Source organism: Lissotriton helveticus, chromosome 2_1, assembly GCF_964261635.1.
Source record: "Lissotriton helveticus chromosome 2_1, aLisHel1.1, whole genome shotgun sequence".
Taxonomy (NCBI): Eukaryota; Metazoa; Chordata; class Amphibia; order Caudata; family Salamandridae; genus Lissotriton; species Lissotriton helveticus.
Genome location: NC_136059.1, coordinates 1,868,516,872 through 1,868,544,517, shown reverse-complemented (window position 1 = coordinate 1,868,544,517; position 27,646 = coordinate 1,868,516,872). Strand labels below are relative to the sequence as shown.

At 44.2% G+C, this 27,646-nt stretch overlaps 1 protein-coding gene across 1 annotated transcript in view; it reads right to left on the bottom strand.

Moving 5' to 3' along the window:
• The window catches only part of LOC144819964 (bifunctional heparan sulfate N-deacetylase/N-sulfotransferase 4), a 994,778-nt gene that overhangs the window by 744,228 nt on the left and 222,904 nt on the right, over window positions 1–27,646 (bottom strand). The window contains exon 2 of the mRNA XM_078677645.1: window positions 8,519–8,606. Coding sequence (XP_078533771.1) covers window positions 8,519–8,606 — 88 coding nt within the window. The remainder of the gene's footprint in view (window positions 1–8,518; window positions 8,607–27,646) is intronic.

Sequence of the window (27,646 nt, the reverse complement as noted above, 5' to 3'; positions counted from 1 at the left end):
GTAGAAATGTCTCAAAAGAATTGTAATTTAAAATCCTTTTTAGTGGTAAAGTCGGATTTAAGTCACCATTCTGAAAATGTCACATGTGGTGCCTGCAGCTTGTGTCCTAGAACACATGACTGTGAATAGTTGGCACTTTGCTTATGTGCATTCCTCCCAGAGAGTGAGACAAAGGGGGACTAGGTGTTGGCACAATGGGTCATCCTGCCAGGGCGGGTGGCATAGAGCTATTCCATGCCCCAATTACATTTCAAAGAGGCTGCCTCCAACACACTCACAAAGAACTTCCCACCATTCTTTTGTCACCCTGGACCTCTTAGAGCCTGGACAGGGGAAGGAAGGTTATCTCCAGAAACCAGACATTGAAGGGCCTAGACATTTCTTCCACTTCAAATGGGTACAAATATTGGACCCACAAACCAACTCTTCAGTTCACTCCTAGACCTGCAGAGGACCCTTAGAAGGTCTGATGTGTACTTCAGAGAACTGGAATGCTGATTAAGCCTGTTTTGTACCTCAGAGAACTGCCCTGTTGCTACCAGAGGACTGCCCTGCTGCTTGAAGCCTGCCTTGTCCCCTCATTGGACTGTTCTGCTGCTTGAGGCCAGGACTACCAGTTGGCTGGCCTCCTGTTGTGCATTACAGGGAAACAAGAAGCTCCAACAACCTCAAAGTTGCACCTGGACCCTGCCTGAAGTGAGTTCTGCTCTTCAAGTGGTGCGCACCTAGTCCTGGTGCTAATGGTAACAGCCAAAACTGAAACTTGGAACATGTTCCACCAAAAGGTGATCTGAGAACCAGCAGGAGACCAGGACCCACCTGCTCGACGTTTCCCCAAGCTGCATCGCAATAGGCCTGACTTCACGGTAACTCCTGCTATGTTCTTCTCCGCAGTAGCAAATCCTGATCAGCTGCTCTTCTTCAGAATGGTAACCAGACTTGTGGAGCTATTGTCAGCTCCAGCGTGCAACTTCCTCCCAATAGAGATTTTTGACTTCGAAAACAGTGACAAAGTCCAAATGTAGAAATCTTCACTGTGACTTCATCCAACGCCTCCTCTCGGACACCAACATTTCTTCTAAGTCCTAAGGCAAACAGAGACTGGGCCCAATCCACTCCTTGAGTCCAAACTGTGCTGAATAGTGGTTGACCATAACTATCGAGTTTGCCCCGGTGCCATGCAACTAGGTGCCCACAGTTGGCGCTTTGATCTTTTAGGCGCTATTTATCACTTGACCATTCAATCATTCATCACTCTGGTTATACTGACTGGATTTAATTTGTGTTGGTGTCTGCTTATTTATCAAAATTTTCGCTATTTTGATGTGGGATTTTCTTGTGTTGTGTTTCCACTTTATTACTATTTGAGTGTTGCATAAATTCTTAGCACATTGCATCCAAGTTATGCCTGACTGCGTTTGTGCTAAGCAACCATAGGGTTAAGCACAGGTTAATTGAGCAACTTTTGGGGTTCACCCTGACAGCGATTGTGGTTGTTGCTTAACCCCTTTGCTGCGGCGGCAATTTCGCCACAGTGCTAGGGGGGAGGGGGGGCCGCGGGCACTCCCCTGCTCGTGACGGAACCACTCCGTCACGAGCCTCGGGCGCGCTGTGCTTGTGATGGAGCGTTTCCGTCACGGCCCGCCCGCTCAATGGCGTGAAATCAGCGGCGCGCCGAGCGGACCGTGACGGAACCGCTCCGTCACCAGCACAGCGCGACCGAGGCTGGTGACGGAGCTGTTCCGTCACCAGCATGGGAGGGGTTAAGAAGGTTCTTCCCCTCCCTAGATCTAAAACCCAACCTCCTACAGCAGGTATCTGTCTAGAATGTCACAGTGGGCAAAAAAATATGGCCTGGGTATGACCCAGAGCGATCGCCAGAGCCTGAGATTAGTTCACTCATTCCTTCCAGCAGCTTGTTGTTTTTGCAGTAGCTGTTCTGTTCAGGCACATTATGGTTCTCATTACTCTGCATACTGTTGATGATTTTGAGCCATAGTTCTTTGACCTTATGGCTTAGCTTTAGCAAGTGTTTTATTAGCTCCAATCACGAGCTGGCCTCTGAATCTTCATTTGCATGTCTTTGAGAAGTGCTCCTATGATTAACTTGTTTGTAGGTTAATTTGATTGCCCTTGGTTATCTAGGTTATTCTAGGTATTGATGGCTTCTGCCCCTGTTTTTGACTCCTTGTTTGTTATTCCATGGTCCTGAGCTTTTGCTTTATTGAAACATATGTTATGTTTGATGTCTTTTTTACAGTTTAAGTGTATGATTTGACGTATTCATCTTTGTACTCCTCATCTTTTGGCATGGGTTAATACACTTTTTCTTTTCTGGTCAGTGGAGCATTTGAGGATTTCTGCTTTTTGTTTACCTCCACATTCTTTCCTTCCTCGCTCAAGGCAACAGTCCGGTGGTGGGTCTGCTTGTTTGAAATACGCCTTTCCTTTTTACCAATGCTCCAAGACTCTTGTCTGTGCTCTGCGTGTGTAGTGCCTATTCAACATCTACTGGATGCACAGTAGTCAATTTAATCTTGCTCACAATAATTGTGGCCTTGGATTTCAAACTGCTCCTTTTGGAAAGGAAAGGTATGGCTAGTGGGTTTAAAGATTTGAGCATTGGTAATTTTCCTCCTCTGCCAATATGTTTGTCATTAGATTTGTCATTAACTTCCAGTTTTATTGCAGTTTCCCACTTTCTAATATCAGATCTCACCCTGAGCGGGATTTGAGTAGATGAACTTCTGCAGTGGGGTGCCATTTATATGTTCCAGTACTTCATAGGAGGGGGGCATTAGATCAGAGTGTCACTTGGGAATTTTGTTGTCATAAATACTATTATTAATAATTCTGTTGCTCTTTTTTTTGTTTCTAAGATTCAATTGAATTGCGCATCAGTGGATCTGTCTAATATAACATGCACATATATCGCCAGGGTATTGTATAGGGATAATGGGCTTGATGACCTTGTAGTTTCATGCTTCTCTGCTTTCATTAGGAACTGCTATGCTCATTGCTTCTGACATTCTAATCCAGGATTTGTGCCCAAGGGGAGGAGTAGCAGGTTTCAGAGTTTTGAATGCACCCCTTGACCATCTCATGACATTTTATTGTTGTAAGCGAAATAAAGAGTATCAATGCCCTCAACTGCTTTTTGGTCCTGTGATTATTTATTATTTTATTTCTGTATCTGAGCCTGTTTCATTGCAGGGGTTACTAACACAGAGACCTCATGGTAACTACAATCTTAGTTTTTTTACCACTCTGCCCAGAGGTTATACTACATGTGACATTCATAGTGCTCCTGCTAAATACATTTCTGCCACTTTCCCTATTCTGTCACAGTATTGTCTTATATCTGCTAGCTCCCTCTCTGTCAGGGTTTTATGTGCTGAGGTTTTATGTGCTGGGAGATCTTGGGGATCCTGGGGGTTGGATGTTTGACTAAGATCCTCCAGGGTTATCCTAGATATTTCTGCATGTTTTTCACTTCTGGGAAATGTGCTTGCTTGCCAGCATATTAAAGCAAACAACATGCTTCCCTGTGACATCCTGCAACTACTGCCACCCTTCGCAATTTTATACCTGAGTTACTGACCACCTTGCTGTCAAACACCCTAAAGACAAGACTGAAGATCAGGACCCGTCCTCCCAGGACCCTCTCAGCTGCCTTAATTCCCTTGTTTGTCATCTCCAACACCCCCACTCCTGACCTCACCTCATAAACCGTAGCAGACCACCAACTGCCACACTCCACGGGAACCAGCTTTCCCCTCAGATCTCGCTTACCTGCTTGAAAACAACAGCAGGGCCAGATGCTAGGGTAAAGCATTAGGCCGTCTTGATTGTCAGTAGTTGAGTTATCAGCCTTCAAAGCAACAGATCTCACAACCTGGGCTAGCTATTGGGCACATTACTAGGGAGGTACAAGCATGGCTGGGAAAAGGCTCTGGTGCCTTAGGGCCCTATAGAGGTTGAGTGAAGTGACTCATGGTCTGTAAGAACTGGAGATGATGGAGGGTGTTTGTAGTAACACCTACACAAATTATTATTATTATTATTTGGTTTTGTAGAGTGCATGGCTACTCGTATGAACGTCCCGGTGCTGAGGTCCAGTAAACACTAGTTAGTGGAAGGTGGAAAGTTAGAAGGCCTGGTTGAACAGCCAGGTTTTTAGGTACCAGTTGAAGGTGGCCCGTAGTTGAAAGGGAAGTGCATTCCAGCGGAGGCAGAAAGGGCTGAGAAGGAGGTGCCGCCCCATTTCCTCCTCTCAGTTTTGGGCACAGCAGCCAGCAAGGCATCTAAGGAGTGTAGAGCTCTTGTTGGAAGGAAGTGACTGAGCCTGTTGGCCAATTAGTGGGGCCAGTCTTATAGAAAGCTTTGTGAGCCATCATCACCAGCCCTTTGAAATGAACTCTTTGGCAGATACTTAGCCAATGTGTATCCTTGAGGTGTGCATAAATACGGTCATATTTTCGGAGATTTAAGGAAAAGTCGAGATGCAGTATTCTGCACCAGCGGGAGTCTCTAGAGTTGATTCGCCGGGAGACGCTAGTACATTGCATTGGCATAAACCCTCCATGAGGTTATGAGTGCATGAATTACCGTTTTCAATAAAAAGAAATTCAGGGGTCTTAGGGGGCCAACGCATAGTCCTACCACACTGTCCTATTGTGAACTAAAATATATCTGGAAGTTAAATAAGCGCTCTGTGTCTTCCAAGCAATGATTTCTCCAACTGTCATTTCTCACATTCTAACTTCAACATTTCATGTTCTCCTTATGTCATTACTTCCATTACATCTCGTCTAATGTGTAACATGGGAAGGCACCTTGAGAACACACCACATTGACTGCTAGCGAAGCTGTATCTGCTTGCCTCAGTCGGTCTCATGTTGGATGCCTAGTTTACTGATGCATACTCTATCAGACCACAGTTAACAGAGAGACATAGTCCACCAACCACATAGTGGACCTCATTTACAAGGCATCTGCACTGCTGAAGCATCACTTTTAATGACTTTCCGGAGGAGCACATTGCAGTGCCATATCTACAAGGCCACATAAAGCCACCATGCATGGGTTCTCGTGGCATCGTAGATATGTTGCCTCACATTATGATGGGGAGGGGTTCCATGGGCATTATGGTGTGTGTTCCCACAAAACGCCCTTGGCTGTTAAGACATTTACAGATTTACAACATTCTGTAAACCTGGGAATGCGTCAAAAGCCTAATGCCTCTCCAGGGCAGGTGTGAGGGAGGCCCAACGAGGAGAAATAACTTCATTTCTCCTTCTTTACAACTCTTTCTATGTGGCTGCATTCATATAGTACACATAGAAGAAGGAAATCACCTCCATTGATTGTATTTGTGCAGTAAGGATTCCCTTCCTGCACAAAAACAATAATTCCCACAAACACAGACACCCTTGCACCATGGTGGAATGGTGCCTGCGTTGGCTCATTGCGGCCAATTGCATACCATCACAGGGAAAGAGGACAGAAATGCACAGTATCTGATATATAAGCTGCATTCCTGTCCTTTTCCTTTGTCATAGGGCAGCGCAGATGGAAGGCTTCTTGCTCTGCCCTACGGCAAAATATTGTAAACGAGGCACAGTGTTTTTAAAGGTTGGTTCGGTTGTGGTGTCCCTTTAAGATTTCCTCACTATTCTGGTCTTTATTTTTCTTTCTTATTTATTATTGAGCTTCATGATAGAGCTTTCATGCAGATGAAATGATGAAGGTGCTGGCAAGGCTCTGTGTTGGGCATAAAATACTTGGCCTCAAAAAGGCGGCCTGCCATTAATAGTGGCACTGACAGAAAGACACTGGACAGCTTTGGCAGGCAGCATGGAGCTCCACATTGTTGCCATGTGGGGCATATGAAGCAGTTAGGGACTCAGCATCAGTGCCTTACCATGAAGTCTGTGGGTGGTGTGCACATCGATTTTATCACAGGCCACCTATTGTACCACCACTGTTCCACACAGTATGAGTCAGGTTGCACATGACTTTGCTGCTCACTCTGCACACACCACTTCTTCTATGTTCCTTTGACCTTACCTTGTTCACTTGCACTCTATTTTAAAACTGATACCACCCTTCACAAGTGGCAAGTTGACATTTTAAGGAGTTTTATTGCCTGGTCACATTCTCACATCAGCTTTGTCTTTATAGACTTGCTTCTGTGGTTTAAGAAGAAATGAAACAGCTCTATTTTGACAGTAGAAAATGACACTATGAAATGCAATGTGTTAAGGACAAGGTGGGGTTTAGATACTGCAGCTTTACAGCTGAGGTAAATATGAAAATGCATTTAAACAGTTATCAGTTGAGAACAAGTATATTACAATTGTGAACAGTGAAGTCTCTAGGTACCTTATTGTGTTTAATGCTTTATTTATTCAACTGCCACAATATATTTGATACTAGAATGGTGGATAAGACTAGGGGTGGGCGTAGTTCGCGAAGTTTCGCTACACGAAGCTACGCGAAGTGCACTTTGCACTACACGAGCTATTTGTAGCACTTCGTGAACTGTGTAGTAGCATGTTCGCACTGTGCAAGATGTCGTTTTCAATGATTGCACAGTGCGGACAAGCATCCGGCACTGTGCAATCATTGAAAATGTCATCTTGCACAGTGCGAGCTGTACTTTTCTGCTGCTCGAGTAGATTTTTACTCGAGCTGCAGCTTTCTCAATGCGGACTGGTAGTTTCTCATCGCGAGTGGTCGCGAGCATGCGCGACCACTCACAATGAGAAACCTGACGCCCGCGTTGAGAATTTCGCCGGGAGGTTTATTTTCCATGCTCGCGATCATGAACAAGGAAAAAGTCTCTTGAGGATGTCATTTTGCTTGCTCGCGGTCGCCAACTTCACGTTGAGGACCGCGAGCAAGCAAAAAATACCGCTGCACTACGCTACGCATGTTTGCACTGTGCTACGTGCAGCTCGCGTAGTGCGAAGTTGCGCAAACTTTCGCAAACAACCTGCTTTGCCCAGGGTTAGATAGAACAGCATGTTTACTTTCTGATTTATTGTGTTTCTACTGTTACTGAAACCTTTATCATTCACTGTTATCTGTTCCTTCCTTCTGTTCTTCCTGTCTTCCATAGTTTCTTTCTTTCTTCTTCCTTCTTTCCATTCTCCCCCTTCACTTCTTGCCTTTGTTTCTTCCTTTCTTAGTTTCTTTCATTCTTTTATTTTTGTTCTTTCTTCTTATTTCTCTCCCATTTCATTTCACTTCAAATCTGGATGGAGAATAGCAGAGGCTGCTCTCGAAGGGAGCTTGAAAGCCGGCGCCATAACCAGAGCCGTGCCTCCCGGACAAACCAGGGGAGACCAGCCCTTTTGGCGCGAAAAAGCAGGACAAAGGGAGAAAGGATGCCCCCGGCCCTCGCCTCACCCCCCAAGCAGCCACCTAAGTGGCGCCAACCCCCGGCTAATGGGGGCCAGGGCAAGATACAAACCCCCCAATGAACAGGGGGCCACCAGGAGGTGGGGAAGGGGAGCGGGGGGCATATAGCTCTGCTCCCCCAGGCAAGCTGCTATCTTCACGGAGCGGGGGGAGCAGCGACGGCGTCAGAGCACAATCTTGTCCCACCCACCCCCACCTAAAGAACAGCAATGTCACAGGGCTGAGGAAGAGGCAAGGCGTGCTGAAGAACTACGCTGATATCGGTTGGTACAGAGGCACACCGGAGGGCGGTGTGCCAGAAAAGGTCCACTCACCTTCAGATGCCTCACGGCTGGGCGAGTTAGCCTAAGGACAGGTGCATAGGACCACCCACTCTGGGATGCCTCACGGCTGGGTAGCTTGGCCTACCGAAGGAGGGGGTAGCAAACGGAGACGGCGCTTGCAGCCCAGCCCCCACCGGATGGCAGGGCACTACAAAGTCAGACAAGGTAGCGAGGTGGCCTAACTCCAGGACAGATGCTACTCCCTTCCCCCGCAAAAGGGGCGCAAAAAACCCAACCTACCAAAGGAAACGACCCAGAAGGGCCAAGAGACAATACCAAGGAAGTTTGTTATGACATAACATGCAAAATGCAAAGTATATTCATGTTTCCTTATATTCCTAATAAACTGCGGCCAACAAATGACCACCACAAGACAAACGTGTAAGTTGGCTTTTCTTGGCGTGATAAGGAGTACATGATGGGGAGATATGGCATACATGTGGGAGTGGGGTCAGAGTGCGGGCGTTATGGAAAACTCAGGAATCAAATTTCAGTTAGTGAATCTCCTCTTCACATCTCTTTCACTTTAAATATAGAACTGGTCTTATTCTTTATGTAACTTTCCCTTCAAATGTACAACTATTGAAACAGTTCAATGTCAACTAATACTTTCCAGTACTGAGTTAGTAAGGAATAAATGCTTAGACAAAGGTATGGGCCTCTGAAAAGGGTCATCAATCGTAGAAAATGTATTACACTTTAAGTTTCAGATTATATGTGCTTACAAATTCAAACTAACATAAAATGAAGTATACACGTTTACTTCTTACCTGTGTGGTAAAATTTCCCAGAAAATCCAAGGTTGAAAGTGAAATTTGCAACCATAGTACGCAGTAAACTCTGTGTCTCCAGTAAAGCCTACAAGAATGAATTATGTTTAGAGAAGTGTTTTCCCATAAACGTTAATTGTAAAAAATATCTTTAGTATTCAATTAAGAATATTTACATTAAAGCAAGAACATTATACATAATTTAGTTCATACAGAATTCTTAATAAAGTAAACATCGCACATCCATATAAATAATTAATGATCCTAAATCTAAGGTAAAATAAGAAGCTCTTTATAAACCACCTTGTAACGGTTACCAACCAAAATGGCTAAGTATATGTCTGAAGCATCTATCACCCTTGCTTAATGATTTTACCATGGAAGCAACCAATCATAAACCATCACCTTTAAAAGAGAGCTAATTCTTGTGAGCAAGGATGCATGCTCCACCATCCAATCCAATAGTGAGCCAATCATCTATGTTGAGCAGGAAAGAAATAGGGCTTCAAGCACAACAATGAGGGTCGCCTAGTCATAAGCATAACCACAGAAGAAACAGTCCAGAGATAAGTGCTAATTGTTGTACACGCTCATTTAAACTCTGCTATTAATTGAATTTAAATCTAAAGTGAGCATAATCATTCCTAACGTTTATTGTGATTAATTTAACAAGATGTACCTATTTGTCTTCCTCTAAATAGGTCTAAAGTTTGCTTACTTACATTGTCAATCATTGGTCATCAGCAAAGCTGTAGAACACATTTACAGTGTTTTCTTCTTACAGTTCCTATTTAAAGTATGTACTGATAAGGAAAAAAGATACCAATCTAGTTTCTGATTGTTGTAACGGCTGGCACATTAAAATAATCAGTTAGGTGGTAACCCTAGGAAGAGGATGTGTGCTACTCCAGAAACATAACCAGGAATATGCTTAAAGGCAGTGGAGGGATAAAATATAGCTAGAATGTTGAATGATTGGTAAAGGATGTAAAGGGGTGATTGCACATGAGTGCTTGTGATAGGTGAGCACTAATGAAGAAGGCCCCGCCCCCAAAAGGCTCTCCTACAACACCATCCTTTTTTCCAATGACTAGCACAGTTTGACCTTGCAAAGGGATCTTGTTTTGTTAATGGTCTGCTGTAAAGTGATAAAGATAGCATTCTTTTAAGTAGTTAAATACAGGCATGGTGTCCTCTGCCTATGTAATAAACCAAGGGGGATGTTGTGTGGGGACAATAATTATTCCAATCCACGCAGATACATTGAAAAGGTAACAGCATCTCTTATAATGAATGGAAAGCACTGAACATGTATTTTAAAGATATCACCCAAATCAGCAATTACCCATGCCCGTGTGGACTATCATACATATCTACACTATTTTCTACAAGGGTTTTTTAATACATGTATTGTCTAAAATACCACTAGTGAAACTGTCAGTAGTGTCCTTAGAAGTGAATTATAAGGGGGCACACATAAGGACACAGGCCATATACATGGAACAAGAATGAAGGCCATGTTCCTTTATACGGTGATTTAAGTCTGGGTTGACTTTCAAAATCCTTTTTATGTACTCCAGGAAGCACTTTACTCCTTATAATGCGTGGTCTCACCTTTACCAGAAACCACTTAAACCATTGGTGTGTATCTCTTTTATTGGCAACATAAACCAGTCAGTCAGTCAAACAAGCTTTATTCGACATAGTCATAAAAGCATTACAGATAAAAAAGTATTATGTAAAAAAGAATTCGAATTTACACAGAACATTAAAACAAGAAATTAATTACAGTAATAAATAAAAATCATCAGGTTAAGATACATCAAGTATTCAGGTATAAAGTGCATTTTCAAAAACCTATCCCTTTACAATTTTGTTTCTAATAATCCAGGCCCATCCTAAAAATTTCGCCACAGCTATATATATTACAGGGCTTGGGTTTGTACAGATGATTCTAGTAGCCACAATCCCACTCCGAGTGCCTAACAATTTAGCCATGGGTCGCAGCCAAACTCTGCACGGGGCAGCGTAAGCCGGACACACAAGGAGTAAGTGGCTAACTGTTTCTTTAGGATCTAGGCAAGATGGACAAGAGCTACTTCCACCATTAGACCATCTGGATGTGAAAGATCTGACAGGTATACGGCCGATTCTCAATTGAAAATAAAGTTTCCTATCCAGTGGCTTCGTTATGTCGTCCCAGAATGTCTCGAAACGAGTTCCATCCTTGAACTCCATAAACACCCCTGTTAGTGAAAGTGGGGGAATGGTCCTAAAAAGTTTTGAAGATATCATCTCCCAGTACAAACCCTTGATGACCTTTTTCGAGGGAAATGTAGCATTGGCTGGGTCCTCCCATGCCTCCGCCAGACCCAGCTCTCTGAGAACCGCTCTAATTCCAGAGAGCCATTTTATCTGGTGGAAGACATCACTTTTGATAACGTCCAGAAGTCCCATGGCAAATATTTTCAACTCCGGCGTTACCCATATTCGCCTCCAATAGAATACAAGATGGAGATTTGCAATAATCTCAATTGGTTTCATGCCTAGGTCCTGTAAAACCGGGCCCATGGGGGTACTGTGTGGGAGCATGACAAGATTTCGTAGGAACCTGTTTTCAGAGGCAGTTAACTTGTTTAGGTTCCCGTGTCCCCACATCTCAACCCCATAAAGTGCTGCACTCACGGCCTTTGCATTATAGACCGTAACTGCAGGTGCCATTGGTTTTGTCAGGGACCTGGCATGTTCGCGGGTCAATGCCCCTGCGATTTGCCTATGCTTAAGTGTGGCTATTTCAAACTGTTCATTCCATCGTAGGTCATGCTGGATGGTAACACCTAGATATGAAAACGATTTTACTTGCTCCAGGGGTAAGTTATTCATCATCACCTTTCCTCTGAATGACTTATGTTGGTTAAAAGACATGAATTTGGATTTTGAGACATTAATTTCCAGGCCATGATCAGTGCAGTATGTTTCGAAGATCCCGAGTGCTTTTTGCAAACCACTTGGGGTCTTGGAAATAATAAGACAGTCGTCGGCAAACATTAAGATTGGTATTTTTGCGCCTGCTAGGATTGGAGCATCAACGTTTGCCTCTAACAGGGTCTTTGCGACGTTGTTAATGTAGAGGGAGAAGAGGGTAGGCGCTAACACGCAACCTTGGCGCACTCCTCTCTCTACCGGGAACTGGTTTGTAACACGCCCAGGGGGCCCCCATCTTATCTGGGCATAGTTATGCTCATGCAATTTAATGATCAGGGAAAGAAGAGTGGGAGGCATGCCCATGTCATTCAGGACAAACCAAAGGTTGGACCGTGGTACAAGATCAAAGGCTGCCCTCAAATTGATGAAGGCAGCATACAGGCTACCTCCCCCAAGTTGGACAACTTTCCAATAAAGCATTGCAAAATGTAAGACTTGATCGACTGTACTTATGCAGGCTCTGAATCCTGCTTGGAGGTGGGGCAAGATGTTCATCTCCCGCTCCCATTAATGGACTTTATTTAATACCAGTCTACCATAGATCTTCTGAATGGTATCGATTAGACTGATCGGGCGATAGTTGCCTGGGAGCGATTTGTCGCCCTTTTTGAAAACGGGGATTATTTCCGCCCCATTCCAGGATTCGGGTATTGGGGAACCGCTGGCTAACATATTCGCCAGTAGTAGTATGTACTTCCCCCAAAGTTCTCTATTATTTAGGAAGATGTCAGCTGGGACACCATCTATACCTGGCGCCCTTCCAGGTGTAATAGAATCTAATGCATGTTGGATGTCCATGATAGTAAACGCATCTTCCATACAGGGGGTACATACAATCCCTTCTCTCTGTTCTGCGGGTAATTCCAGCCCTTTAGCGTATTGGGGCCTAAAATGAGTTACCCAATCAACCTGGGCTACCCAATTTTGGGGTTTTTCTGGGCGGCCTTCACAGCCCCATTTCAATAAGTCCCAAAATTGCTTACAGTTTTTAGGAGAACTGGCCTCCTTGAGCTCCTCCCATCTTTTTACATCCCAGGCGCGCTTGGATTTTTGAATGGTATTTTTGTACGCGCTCCTGGATAAGCGAACACTAGCACTGGATCCGTTTTTAATGGCCTGTCCTAATTCCAGCCGTGCCTTTCTGCATTCTATGTAATACCACCTCGGAGATTTGTCGGTCGTGTTTTTGTTCAAGTTGTTTGGTTTAACAAATAACCCTTTTATTTGCAAAAAAAGGGTTTCATGGACCTTAATTGCACTTTCTCTTTCTGGGGTAAAAGGTTCGGCATTGGAGCAGGCACTCAATTCCTTTATAGCTTGCTCTAAATTCTTTAAAATAAAGTCAATGTTTGACTGGCTTTGAGCAACTTTGGCCCACTTTAGGTGGCGCATATCGTTTGCCAGTACAACGGGTTGAGAGCTTCCTTTACTTGGATCCTCTGTTGCCACTGGCGCTTTCCAGTAGGAAAGGATCATGCATAGGGGGCTGTGGTCACTCTCAAGGCGGTCAACAACCATCATATCCACCAAGTGGTGCCATACCTCAAGGTGGACTAGTATATAGTCGATTCTACTTTCTCTTTTGCCGCTCTTGAATGTGACAGCACCCATCCTGTCTTTTGAGGTCCTACCATTAGCTGCCCTTAGTCCTTTATTCAGACAGATTGAGTTGATCTGGATCACCAGGTCAGTCCATCTTTTTACTGGGTCCAGTTCTAGCTTGGGGACCCCCCACTGGCTATCTTGATCATCTACAAAATAAGAATCACCACCCGATAGAGGTTCAAAGTTTACATTAAAATCTCCAGCAATAATCAGCCGTGAGTTTGGGGGAAATTTTTCAATAAGGCCTTCGAGAACAGCAAGGGTGTCAGACTTCCGCCCCCCTGTGCTCCTGGCATACACATTGTAGATGTATAGCGGTTTGGCTCGGTTAAGTACAAGGGAAAGAATCTGTATGTCCTTATGATTGGAGGTGAGCTCCTTTACGGTGATCCCAGAATCTTGTTTGACCCAGATAGTTAGTCCCCCCGAGGGTCGTCCCTTGTCGCCTTTTACGGCGGCGACACTAAAATTTAAAAACCCTGGGAGATACTGAGGGTCAAGGAGCCACGTTTCTTGGAATATACAGATAGTAAACTGACTGACAAACAAGGCCCATTCTGGGCTTTGTACCTTGGTACTCAGCCCAGCAATATTCCATGACATAATCGAGCCAAATGTATCAAAATCAAACGATAAGCTTGCATCAAGGTTCAAGTTTGATGGACTATCCTCCCCGTTATACCCCCCTGTGTCTAATAAAACGCAAGGTTTTCTTGTGTGGGTGTCCTGCGATGCAGATACATCAGGGTTCAGGTTTGATGGGCTATCCTCCCCAATATGCACTCCTATTTCTAGTGAAGCACAAGGTATTCCTGTGTGGGTGCCCTGTGGTGCAGTTAAGATGGATAATGATGCATCGTCACAGTATTTATAGTTAATATCATCTGGGGTTAGTCAATCATTTGATTCCAGGGATGACCCACCCACTCCTACCCCCTGTGATTGAGTTCCCATTTCTTTTAGCCACTGTTGGGGGATGAAGATCTAATTTGGATAGATGAATGATCGGGGGAGCAAGACCTGAACTCCAGCGTTATTAGATTTTGTGCCGTATTTACATTTTTGAATGTGAGTTCTATGCAGTCAGCTCCGTATCCTGGATGCGAAAGCCTGGTGGCCCTAAGGATGTCATCCCTTATCACTGCATCCTCTGGTATATCTAATCCAATGGATAGCCTTGTTTGTCAGTGAATCTTTAGTTTCCAGGTCCTTGCCTACGCTTATTTTTGGGACGTTCACCATGTATACTTTGGATAGATCGGGAGGTGTGGGTCGAGGCAGGGAAGGACATCTGCCGGGATACATTTTTGGGGTGTATCTAGTGGTGTTGGGGGTATTGATAGGCCTAACAATGAGCTTTGCATGCCCGTTATTTTTAGCTCTGTCAGGAGATTTAGATTTAGGTATTTTCACAGGTCTGGGGCTTTGCTAATACCTCTGCACCATTACCTTGTTTGCTAAGCAAGATGTGTGCTTTGGTCTGAGTACTACCCCTAGGTTTCTGCAATACTGGACGCTGGGCTACTGCCTTTTGCTTCTCCACAGTACCAGTGCTCAGCTGCTTTATAACAGGATTACAAGTGGGGCAAGTATTCACATTAGTGATTACCTTGTGGACTTTGGAGGTTAAAATGTCAACTTTATCTTGCATGCAATGTATAAAGCTACATAAACGGTTCACAAGGCTGCAGAGTTCAGAAATGTAATTCCCAGTTCCAGAAATGGGTATGCACTGGTTAGCGTCCAATCCCTGTCCTTGGCAAGCATCTGATGGTATTTGCTGGGTCAAAGGGACCCCATTCTCCTTATCAGAACAGTCAATATCCGTAAGAGGTAGATACCTGTTTGAGCACAATACAAGTGGATTAAGCGGGCAAGGGGATACGTTTTCTACCTCAGTATCTACTGTGGTTAGCCCATCGTTTGGAGTATCCCCTGTATACTCATCAGTAATGTGATTAGACCTTTTCTTCAAAAACATCCCAGGAACAACAGTCACACCCGTTTGCCTTTTTTCTGCATTGAGTCAATTACATCATCCCCACCCATCTCTGGCAAAATATTCTCTAGCGGTGGCTTGGATGTGAGAATGAGGCTACAGTCTTCAATATGTTCTTCGATACGTGACATGACACAGTTTTCTCCCGCATGTTTGGGTACTTTGTGGCTTTCTTAGATTTTCTCCTTTTTACCCGGGTGCTTGTCCCATCTGTAGCACCCTCCATACATTTCCTCTTCCCCATTATAATTAATCGTACAGAGACAGTACCTTAGGTGGTGGAGGGGCGATGGTGATGTATATGGCGTGGCCCTGCCCTGCCTCCTCCTGCCCCGGACGGCCACAGACGGCCCGCCCTCTGCCCGGGCTCAGCCCGGCGCCGCCCGCGTGCGTCCCGTGGGACGGGAGGCGTTCCGCTCTTTGTTGGCGCCTCCGGGAGCTGCGTGTGACGTCCCAGGTGCGCCTCTGCCACTCGGGGGCCTGGGAATTGTGGTGTTTCGCTGGCCATTCCCCTCACGGCGGACTGGAGCAAGGGTGGTAGCCGGGTGGTGGGCTATGCCGTTGCCGTCACGGCGATGACTCTGCCTTCAAAGCGAACGCCCCCACAGAGCGCTCGGCGCTCCGCTCTTTGTTGGTGCCTCCGGGCGCTGCGTGTGACGTCCCAGGTGCGCCTCTGCCACTGGGGCACCTGGGAATTGTGGTGTTTCGCTGGCCGTTCACCTCACGGCGGACTGGAGCAAGGGTAGTAGCCAGGTGGTGGGCTATGCCGTTGCCGTCACGGCGATGACTCTGCCTTCAAAGCGAACGCCCCCACAGAGCGCTCGGCGCTCCGCTCTTTGTTGGCGCCTCGGGCGCTGCGTGTGACGTCCCAGGTGCGCCTCTGCCACTGGGGCACCTGGGAATTGTGGTGTTTCGCTGGCCGTTCCCCTCACGGCTGACTGGAGCAAGGGTGGTAGCCGGGTGGTGGGCTATGCCATTGCCATCAGGGCGATGACTCTGCCTTCAAAGCGAACGCCCCCACAGAGCGCTCAGCGCTCCGCTCTTTGTTGGCGCCTCCGGGTGCTGCGTGTGACGTCCCAGGTGCGCCTCTGCCACTGGGGCACCTGGGAATTGTGCTGTTTCGCTGGCCGTTCCCCTCACGGCGGACTGGAGCAAGGGTGGTAGCCGGGTGGTGGGCTATGCCGTTGCCGTCACGGCGATGACTCTGCCTTCAAAGCGAACGCCCCCACAGAGCGCTCGGCGCTCCGCTCTTTGTTGGCGCCTCCGGGCGCTGCGTGTGACGTCCCAGGTGCGCCTCTGCCACTGGGGCACCTGGGAATTGTGGTGTTTCGCTGGCTGTTCCCCTCACGGCGGACTGGAGCAAGGGTGGTAGCCGGGTGGTGGGCTATGCCGTTGCCGTCACGGCGATGACTCTGCCTTCAAAGCGAACGCCCCCACAGAGCGCTCGGCGCTCCGCTCTTTGTTGGCGCCTCCGGGCGCTGCGTGTGACGTCCCAGGTGCGCCTCTGCCACTGGGGCACCTGGGAATTGTGGTGTTTCGCTGGCTGTTCCCCTCACGGCGGACTGGAGCAAGGGTGGTAGCCGGGTGGTGGGCTATGCCGTTGCCGTCACGGCGATGACTCTGCCTTCAAAGCGAACGCCCCCACAGAGCGCTCGGCGCTCCGCTCTTTGTTGGCGCCTCCGGGCGCTGCGTGTGACGTCCCAGGTGCGCCTCTGCCACTGGGGCACCTGGGAATTGTGGTGTTTTGCTGGCTGTTCCCCTCACGGCGGACTGGAGCAAGGGTGGTAGCCGGGTGGTGGGCTATGCCGTTGCCGTCACGGCGATGACTCTGCCTTCAAAGCGAACGCCCCCTAAAGCGGGTTTGCAATCATGAAAAATAAAAATGGAATCTCAAATGCAATATGAAAGACTTCTAAATAGCTCTTAAATATTTATTGTAAAAAAAAAAGTGCTACAAGGGGAGTATAAATCTTCACGGGCATGGAAGAAAACAGATTAGGGAAGTACCCCTCCCATAGTCGAAACAGCCAAGACAGGAGCTGGTCCCACCAAATCGCGCACAGATCTGCCGACTGTATTTCTATAAGATACGCTCCAGGAATCAGGAACACCAACAAATCCTCTCTTCAACTTGGGGGGAACAAGGGGGTTCACAAAATCAATCTTTTAGAGCCAGTTAACTTGCAATTGACGATCAATGGTGGCGGACTCCCTGTCATAGCAATAGAACAGCTCCAGCTCACGATAAAATACCAACAATATCATTGGAACTAGAGGAGGAAGCAACAGAGGTACCAGCTCACAGCATGTCATCTGCTAATATTGAGACAACGGTAAATCAGATATTATGTGACCTTCATGAGATGAAGCTTTCCCAAGAATAGGCGCATCGTAACACTAATGAACAATTTGGGCATCTCAATGAGAACTTCCACCAGCTCTCTGCATGCTTGGCACAGGTTGAACAGAAGGTAGCCGCCCTAGAAACAAACAGCAGTGATCATGGAAACAATTTAACTAGACTGCAAACAGAAATCAAAGATCTTCAGTTAAAATTAGATGATGTTGAAACCCGAGCTCGACGTACCAACCTAAGATTTATTGTCATACCAGAAGATCGCGAAGCAGGCCAGTCACCAGTCCAATTATTAAATGAACTGGTGGGTAAAGTAGGTCTCCCGGAAAAAGCAAAAGACGTTTGTGATCTGACTATCAACAGAGCAAATCAAGTGCCAGCAACTGGTGCTGCAAATCCAAAATTTCCAAGAACAATCCTGGTTAATTTTGGTGATTTTGAAATAAAAAAAAATCCTGTGTCAAGCAATTTCCCCAAAATTGTTTACTACTCCAGATAACTTTTCATTTAGAATTTATTCGGTTATGTCAATTTCAGTAGCACGAAGACGTAAAGATTTTGTTGGATTGATTGATGTGTTTAAACATCATAATGCTCCGGCTGGGATAATACAGCAATCTAAGCTAAAAGTCCTGTATAAAGGCAGATCATATATATTTCTGTCAGTAGATCAGGCCAAAGATTTCCTTCTCTCAATCAGGGAAGAGGGAGTGAATAGGAAATAGCATCCATATTAATAAGAATTTGGCATGCTGAAGATAAGGAACAATGTTGACACTTTTTTGTCTGTCCACTTTAGTCTAGCTAAGGGATGACAGGCTGTTTTATACCTTCTCCTCTTAGAGGAAGCTCTTAGTACCATTTCAAGGTACAATTCCTGGGGTAATGGGAGAATGGGGGGGTACTGGTTAAGGTCACAGGGGGTAAGGGACCCATGACAGGTAGGGACCCGTTCAAAGGGGAGAGGGAGGAGATGGGATAACTTCAAGGTGGGTAGAGAAAGAAGAAAAAGGTAATCACAGACCTAGCTAGGAGCATTTTTCAAAATTTCAGGATTGGATGCAATACAACAAATTACGAGGGTAGAAGAAGATACATAAAGAGAGCTAACAGAGGTCTGAAGGAGATAGCCTGCCCTAATGGCTGAGCAACAGGTGTTGCAAATAGTCTCATGTAATATAAACAGGGGTAATAAATCAACTAAATTGAGAGCCACACTTAAATGGCTCATGGTAAATCTGCCTCACGTGATTCTACTGCAGGAGACTAATTAAAAAAACAAAATATTCTTCCAGCCAAGTGGCCAAAGTTCATAAAACAGGTGTTTTTGGCCTTCGCCGATGCAGCTGCAAGGAGGGACGCAATACTATTCACATGCTACTATCAAGGGAATGCCCTTCAGATTATGATTGACCCTTTAGCTAGATGGGTGATGGGAAAATCTGAAGATCCGGGAACACCTAGTTAGCTATTATGGCCCCACTGAAAATGAGATTTTAGCCTTGGAAAATGTGGTTGACTTATTAAATACATGGGGCTATAATTATAGGAGGGGATTTTAATTGTATTCACAATTTGGGATTAGACTCCTCTCACAGAAATAAGTCACTATATAAAACATTATCCTCTAGATATTTGAACAGCATGATCAGAGAGTTTGCTTTAGTGGATCTGTGGAGGGCCCAGCATCCTGTTAGAAAAGAATTCAGTTGTTGTTCAAAAAAGCTTAACTCAGTATCTAGAAAAGATTTCTTTTTAATTTCGTGGCAGTGCGAAAGGGGTAGGTCCTGGACTATCTCCAATCCCTTTTCTGACCATTCAGTCCTGGTAATAAAGATCAAAACAAATGTCAATCTGGGGGAGTGACCGAGGTGGATGCTAGATAAATCCTTGTTAACCAAAGAGGGCTGGATCAAAACATTCAAGAGTTTCTTGCGGAATTTGCCCTTAGAAATATGAGATCAGCTCCACACTTTCCGGTACGGGACTCTTGCAAGGCCTTTAATAGAGGGGAAGCGATTTCACAGGCTAGCATCATTATCGAGAAAAAAGACCTGGCTAGGCACCTACAGCGAGATCTCGATCTGGCAAGTCAATCTCTATTCTCCATTCGCAAACATTGGTATCCAACTTAAAGAAGGGCAGCCAGAGCATTAGAATTTGTCATGAGCACCAGGCAATAGTAAACCAAAATACGTGTTTACAAAAGTGGTATGAGTAAAGCATGCAAGTAGGCACATTTTTGGCATGGTCTGCTAAAAAAACAACTCACTAATGCCACTATTATTATCAGATAGACAAAATCAAGAAGGTCTTTCAATCACATTATAAAAGGCTATACTCGGCCCCACTATCCACTCTAACTTTCTCCCAAAAAGCATAGCTCGTTGAGCCAATCTCTGAGATGGAGATCAAGGCAGCAATTGAAAATACACCTAGTAGCAAAGCCTATGGCAACAATGGAAGAGCCATTGAATTCCACACAATTTTCATGCCACAGCTAATCAGCTTATTGCTGTCTTTATTTAAAGTGATTTTGGAAGGGTGCCAGATCCTGAAAACATTTTCTGAAGCAGTTATAGTCAGCTTTTTTAAAAAGAGTAAACCACCTGATAATCCTGGATCATACTGTCCCATTAGTCTATTAAATAATGATTACAAATGTTTTATTAAAATAATGGCAAAGAGAATGACTTTAATAGCGCAAAGAGGACCAATGTGGCTTTTTGCTAGAGAAATTTCTCACAAATAACACACATTTTTTAATCCAGACGATCGATTTTTTTCGAATAACGATACTAATGCGGCAATCATTATTATTGCTGCAGAAAAAGCCTTCGACTTGGTGAATTGGAATATCTTGCTTGTCATTCTAAAGAAATTTGAGTTTCCTGTAGGCTTAGTTGATATGTTACAGAATTTATAACAGAAAGCCGAGGCAAAAATAATAATTATTGTGCAAGCTGCTGGCGCAGTCAAGATCCAAAAAAGTACTCAACATGGTTATCCGATGTCCCCCATTTTATTTGCTCTGTACATCGAGCCATTAGCTTCCTTGACATGCCAAAACCCCTTAATTAAACCACATGTAACGGGGGCATCTGAATTGAATTTATTTGCTGACGATCTAATTTTCTATTTAGAAGCTGACTCGGCAAACATTAAACAAACATTTGATACAATTAGATCGTTCTCCGATCTGGAGGAGTATAAAATTATCAATAAAAAATCTGAAATGTTAATATTGAATTGCCACTATCGGGTTTTACCCCTGTATCTTCAGACCCAGGTGGCAGAGGATAATTCCATTCGGTACTTAGATATTTGGGTTTTGCATGAATTTTCACAAATTATATTACCACTCTTAATAAAGTCATAAAAATGTTAAATAACTGGCAAACTCTACCTCTCTCTATAAATTGAAGAATTGCATTGATTAAAATGATGGTACTCACCTTATTTATCTTTATCGCTCCAAACATTCTCATCAAAATTACACAAAAACTATTTTCTAGAAATAGTTCAAATGCAATGAATGTTTATCTGGTCAGGGGAGAAACCACGCACTAAGCTAAAAATGCTACAGTTGAGACCTGAAGAAGGCGGACTAGGGCTCCCCCACATCAAAAAATATTTTCAAGCAGCCTTCTTTGATTGGTGTGGACGAGCAGCTCCGCCTCCCGAATATGGATTTAATTTCTACCTTCAGCGTATGTTACTAGAAAAAAACATACATCAAAAATCCTTTAAGAAAATCCCCAGGCTACCCAAACGCTACAGATATAAGACTCCACGCATAATTCTAGACAGACGTACTCAATTAAAGAAAGAAGTCTGATTTACATCAATCCACCCAGAAACTAAATTAAGACACTGTAGAGATCTAAGATTGTTGGTGGATTCACAGCCGCTAAAACTTTGGAAAAGGCTAGGATTTTATCAAATAAAAGATCTTGTAATACAGGGAGAGATGAAGTCTTGGGAACAAGTCAAAGGAGATAGAACAGAAGAAATCTCAGGTCTAGTATTTTCATATCTCCAGATTTCCAGTCTAGTCAAAAATGTATGACTTCCCGACAGCCCACTTCCCAAGGCTATTACCCATGCATTATATGGTAAGGAAATGTTGGAAATAGGGAATTGGTATTGGATTTTGCAATGACAATTCTATGAGCAAATAGTCCCAAGTGCCCTTTTAAAAATACAGGAGTGTACGGGTTGTCGGATAGATGCAGCATTATGGAAGGACAACAATAGATGGTCCAATAGGGCCATTCAAGGGCTGAATTTTAAACGTATGGTATTTCTCTCTCAATGGCAGTTATATTATATCCCTGATAAACTCCAAAAAACGTTCCCAGAAATGTCATTCAGGTGTTTTAGATGTAACCATCTAAGAGGGAACTGGTTTCATATCTGCTTTTTCTGTCCCAAATTATCAGACTACTGGATTAGGATCTTCCAGTGAATCAGCAGGCAACTCAATCTGAGCCTAGAACCCCATATTTGGGATTTCTAACCGAAATTTAACCGTTCAACAAAAACAGTTTGTTTTTATTGCTTCCTTGGTAGCCAAGTCTCTGATCTTACAAAACTGGAGAATTCCAGACCCACCAAGATTCCCACAATGGGTAGCCAACATGAAACAAACTAAAGAAATAAAAGAATTCTATATACTCAGAATTGGGGCAAGACAAAAATGTACAAACATTTGGGGAGAAGACTAAATGCTTTAAAGACTGTAGCAAAGAGGGGGAGAAATAGACAGATATAACCCATTATTAGTAATAAAGAGCTTTATCAAAGGTTGTTACAGTTTGTTTGTTTTATGTATTCTGTGAAGATAAAGATGTTTTTGATAGTACCTATGAATTATTACTGTACATTACTATTTATTGCTCCAGAATTATTGATTATTGAGATTTTGCTTCTTTTGTATTATGGGACTGAAATTAATGGAATAAATAAAGTTTTTAAAAAAGATATTAGAAAAGGATAGGTTCAAGTTAGATTTTTTTAAAGGTGCAGTAGCTTGGAATGTATAGAAGCATGCAGAAAGATTATACCTGTCTTATAAGTACCTTAGGTGGGCAAAAAATAAAAATGTTGCTATACATTTCCCTTTTCTGCTTATCATGGTACAGATAGAATGATAGAGCAGAAGAATGAAACACAATGTTTTGTTTTCCTTCTTGAAACTGCTGCTTTAGTTATGCTCTATGGCCTGACCTGCCCCCCCCCTACCCCCCCCGCTGCTAGCTCTGTCTTCAGGCATTGTGATGCCAGTACTCAACTTTCATAAGTGACTACAGATGAGTTCTGGTGTAATGTATTTATAATCGGTGACTGAGTGTGTCGCAAATCACTGATAATAAATAAATTAGAGAGGGATTTTAAATATAGATATATGTGTATATACACACACACACGTTTGATTACATTATTTAAACCTGGCTTTGTGTGTATATATCTCTACATGTATATTTAGATATCAATACGCACATACATAAAAAGTCACATTTAAACATTTTAACCAAGCCACTGCTTTGCAATAAAATGAGGTAGGACAAATTAATGTGTGTGATAAGGTGCAGTGTTTGCTTTTTCGTGTCATCTCCTGGTACGTTCAGAAGCTGTGGTTGGGGACACAATGAAGTGCAGGAAAAATAGTTTTGTGTTAAGGACCTTATTTGGACCCACCGGAAACACAAGTGAAGAGACTCTGGAGAAAAATAACACAAACTGGGGGGCTGTGGTTCTGGGTGAATAGCAGTGGGGAGAAGAGCAATGAGAGCTTGAGACAAGGGATCCAGGACCCATGCCACTTATAAGCTACAATGCAGGTGTTAAACCGCAGAACTGGAGGAGCCAGGCTCTTCACCCATAAACCCAGTCTCTACCAGATAGAAGAAAAGCATGGTGCCAGATGAGAAAGCTCTAGGGTCACGAATCCAGAGGCATAGCTATCAGTGGTGCAGCCACTACAGGGGCACCACAACCCAAAGGTGAGAGGGTGGTGGAGAGTGCATTTCACCCGCTGTAGTTTATTGAGGTGAACATCCTTCCAATTGGAATGTTTTTGTTCAATGCAATTGTCCCCTGCTTGGCTCTGTTGACTCTTTCTTGAGGGGGGTGTCAGGGAGAATGGAAGATAGTGATGAGGAGTGAGAAAGCGAAGGCCACAAGCACCACTGGAAAAGTCAGAAAGTAGAGCAGAGGAGGGCAGACATTCAGAGCCTGTATAGAAGGGACTCAGCAAAGAAAACAGAAAAGAATGATAAACTAAAGGATCGAGGATGATAGCGGAGGGAAATTTGAAGCATTGTTGGGAAAGGAAAGCAAAATGGCAAGAACATATGAAGGAGATATCAGATAGAAAGCTGTTACAATGTGCTAAATGATCAAAAGGAGAGAGAAAAAGCAGAGAGAACTAGCATTTGCAATGCAACAGGTCTCGCATTTGGGAGAGTTAGAGCTACTGGTGTTGTAAATGACAATGTCTTTGACCTATGTGTTTTGGTTTGGAGTGTAGTGGATGTATGTGTTGTGGAGTGGAAATATGTGGGCTGTATTGGAATTGTTAGCTAAGACAATTTGGGGTATTGCGCGCTTTATAAAATCAACTCATTCATACATTCAGCTGTGGAATTGTGTGGTGCGAAGTGTATTTTGTAGTGAAATTAAGTAGCATGCTAAATAGATAGTGGTGAGAGCTGCACGGAATAGATAGAAAGGAAGATAGAGAGGGATAGGTAGTTTGTGTAGGAAGTGTTGAAGGAACTTGAGACAGAGGAGCAGAAACAGTGTGTGAGAAAGAGAGAAAGAAGGGGAGAGCAGGCCACAGACGCATAAAGAGGGAGCTCCTGTGTATGCAGAAGACCCCCTAAGAAGAGGACGAAAGGGTCGGTTTGAGGGATGGAAACCTTGAAAAGGCATGGGACAGAAACTGTGCTTAGTATGTGTGTACAGGCAGTATAGAGAGGAAATAGGTAGTGTGGGGGAGAGAGAGGGGACTATGGGATTGTGAGATGAGAGGGGGTAGTGGCAGTGTGAGGGAGAGATAAGACGGGCAGTGGGTGTGTGGAGGAGAGTTGACAGGGTTGGTGGAAGAGCAAGGGAGAGATGTGTTGGATTGGAATTTTTTGTTGTGGAGGTGAGTGATGTGGAATTGTGTAGTGTCGTGTGAAGTTTCGTAGTGGAAATATGTTGTATGTCAGTGGCATACCTTTGAATGTTGATGAGAATTTGCTTCTGGATGATGTTGGCTATTCTTCTACACAAAACATTTAAAGGGTGCTTTAAACAAAAATACACGTTTGAATGCAGTTGGTCAGTTGCAAGAATAGCAAATCGCACATCTGCATCTCACGAGGAACAGGAGAAGCACCCAGTCACTGAGGTAGGTTCAGCTGTGCTCATCATCCGTTTCCTTTACGGGTTCGCCTGGCATGAGGAGAAATGAGAGCCTACTAGGAATGATTCGAGCTGCCCTCAAAGGCCAGTCCTTGGACAGGTCTATAGTGAGAGAGAATGTTCACTGGACCAGGCTCTGCTGGCAGCATCCAGTCTGTCGGAAAACTGCTGACTCAGCATAGAACAGTATCACATGAACAGCGTCATGTGAACCTTAGGAATAGTATTACACGCACAGCTTAACATGAACCATAGGAACAGCACCACAAGTACAGCGTCACGTGAACCATAGGAACAGTATCACATGTACAGCATCACGTGAACCACAGGAACAGTATCACATGTACAGCATCACGTGAACCACAGGAACTGTATCATATGTACAGCATCACGTGAACCATAGGAACAGTATCACATATAGAGCATCATGTAAACCATAGGAACAGTATCACATGTCTACTTGTGCATAACATTCCACACTTCCCATATGTATCACATTCCTTATGTGCATCACTCTGCCTCACATGTTCTGTACATTCATTAGCCCTATATTCATCACTGCTCCCAAAATTGAATGAGTGCCCTATATGTTTCATGGTGCCCATTTGCATCACATATGCTATGCATATAAATCTACCCTACATAGACCACATGCTGCTTGTGCATTAAGACACACAAGTTGTTTCCCCTCTGCTAATTCCTGCATCGCCTGCTGGACATGTGTTCGGATCAGCTTTCTGATTAAGTGAAAATTCGTAGGGTGGGAAAAAATCCTCCACTAATGGTCTGTGCCCTTCCTGTCCAATTAGATGTAATGCCCCCAGCACACAGACTACTGCGACCCCCTCTGCTGGAAGGTGCAACAATAAACTGCACTCTTTTTCACAACACAACATTGTTGCTTTGGGTGGAAATCAAGCGATTTATTTTAGGAAATGTATGATATGAAAAATCAAAAAGTTGTATGTTGCACTGCGGTTCATTAAATAGCATGAACCAGGCGGGATGCCTGATGCCTCGTGTGTGAAGTCTGTCTTCAGGGGTGTGGATAATTCACGGTTTAGAAGCAACTTGATTGCCTGGAGTCTTTCGGCTGAAGTCTGAGCGCTTTGCCCAGACAGAATATGGAGTTACTTTTGTTTGGAAGTCGGAATGACATGTACACAAGTGTCAGGCCGTGTCTGGAGCACTCTATGGAGGGTTTTTACTGCAGAAGGTCAACATTAAATTAAGTTTAGTAGTTTTCAAGTGTATGGATGTAAGCGGTAATAAAGCACTAGTTGAGAATAAAAACAAGTATTTACCAAGAGCAAATCGGGCGCCGTGCTGAAACAAAGCACAGCGCCCATGCATAGAGCTGTATGTTCCTGTACGGTGCTCCCTGGCAGCGGAAATGAATAATTAAAAAGCTGATGGGGTGGTGGTGCCAAAGAAGTGCCCGAGGTCCATGGGCAGAGAGCAATAATTGATGATGACAGAAAAGCGACGGGTAGGGCGGTAGAGAGGCCACGGAGGGTGTAGGTCTAACGGAGCAAGAAGTTAAAACAAGGCTGGGCACGGAATAGGAATCTATCATGCAAAGCACGCCCAGACTGGAGGAGGGGCCATAGCGCTATGAAGGACTGTTGTGGCCGACCAAAGAAAGCCATAAGTGAATTCGTCACGGAGCAAAACAGACACAGAAAGGAGGGACCAAGACTGACAAACACCAATAGGAAGCCAGCATTTCTGAATGCCACAGCCAATAACCAATGGTCACAGTTGTGTGTTTGAAAAGCCCACAGAAGAGGATACAACAGGTCGAAGCTCGACCTAAAAAGGAGGGAAGGTATGTCAAGGATGATAAACTAGATCAAGGGCATACAAACAATATAGCAAAATGTAGGACCATGACGGAAAGGTAACAATAGGACGGGAGACAAAAAGTAGACTAAATAAATGACAGAGAATGGAAAGGAAGGGAAAGGCTGAGAGAAGAATAAGGAAAAACATAGGAAGATCAGCAATAATGGAAAGTAAGAAAGGGGAAGTTAGAGGGAGGAAAGAAATATGAAAAATAGCGAGCGATAGAAAGGGGAAGTTTGAGAGTACAGAGAGAAATCAAGTGCGTAAAAAGAGAGGGCAAAGGGGAAAACGAAAAATGACATGGGAGTGGGCAGAAAAGGAAAAAGAAAATATATTGGATTGAGAGAACAGAAATAGGAGAAAGGAATCGAGAGGAATATAGAAAATATATAGGACCCAAATTAAGGAAGGGAAGGGAAAGGAAAGGAAGCACGAGGTAGAAATAGGATATGGAGAAAGAGTGGGGAGAGGAAAGATTTGCACATAGAGCAAGTGTAGGCAGAAATAGAGAGGGCAAACAAAAAGAAATGGAGATAGTGTTTGGAGTTGAGGTAGAAAGGGGAATGAAAAAAAGGCAGAAAGAACATACGGTTGAGTAAGAAAGACGGAGTGAAACAAAGAGATAGAAAGCATTCAGCAAGAATAGAAAGTGAATGGAAGGAGGGAGATGAGGAATGCAGATAGGAAGTGACAGACTTGTAAGCACAACATGCATTGGATACATTGGGGTTCAGTGGAGTGAGGGGCTCTTTACCCAAATGATGTCTGTCTTTAATATAGACCTGAAGCCTATTTTTTTTCCTTGCTTTAGGCCTTGACATAATACCCTTGACACAATACTTCTCTACACTCCAAAGAAAAATCATCTTCTCACTAGTGGAGATGCAGCCACAAGATAAAAAAAAACCACAAGAATTAATGGCCT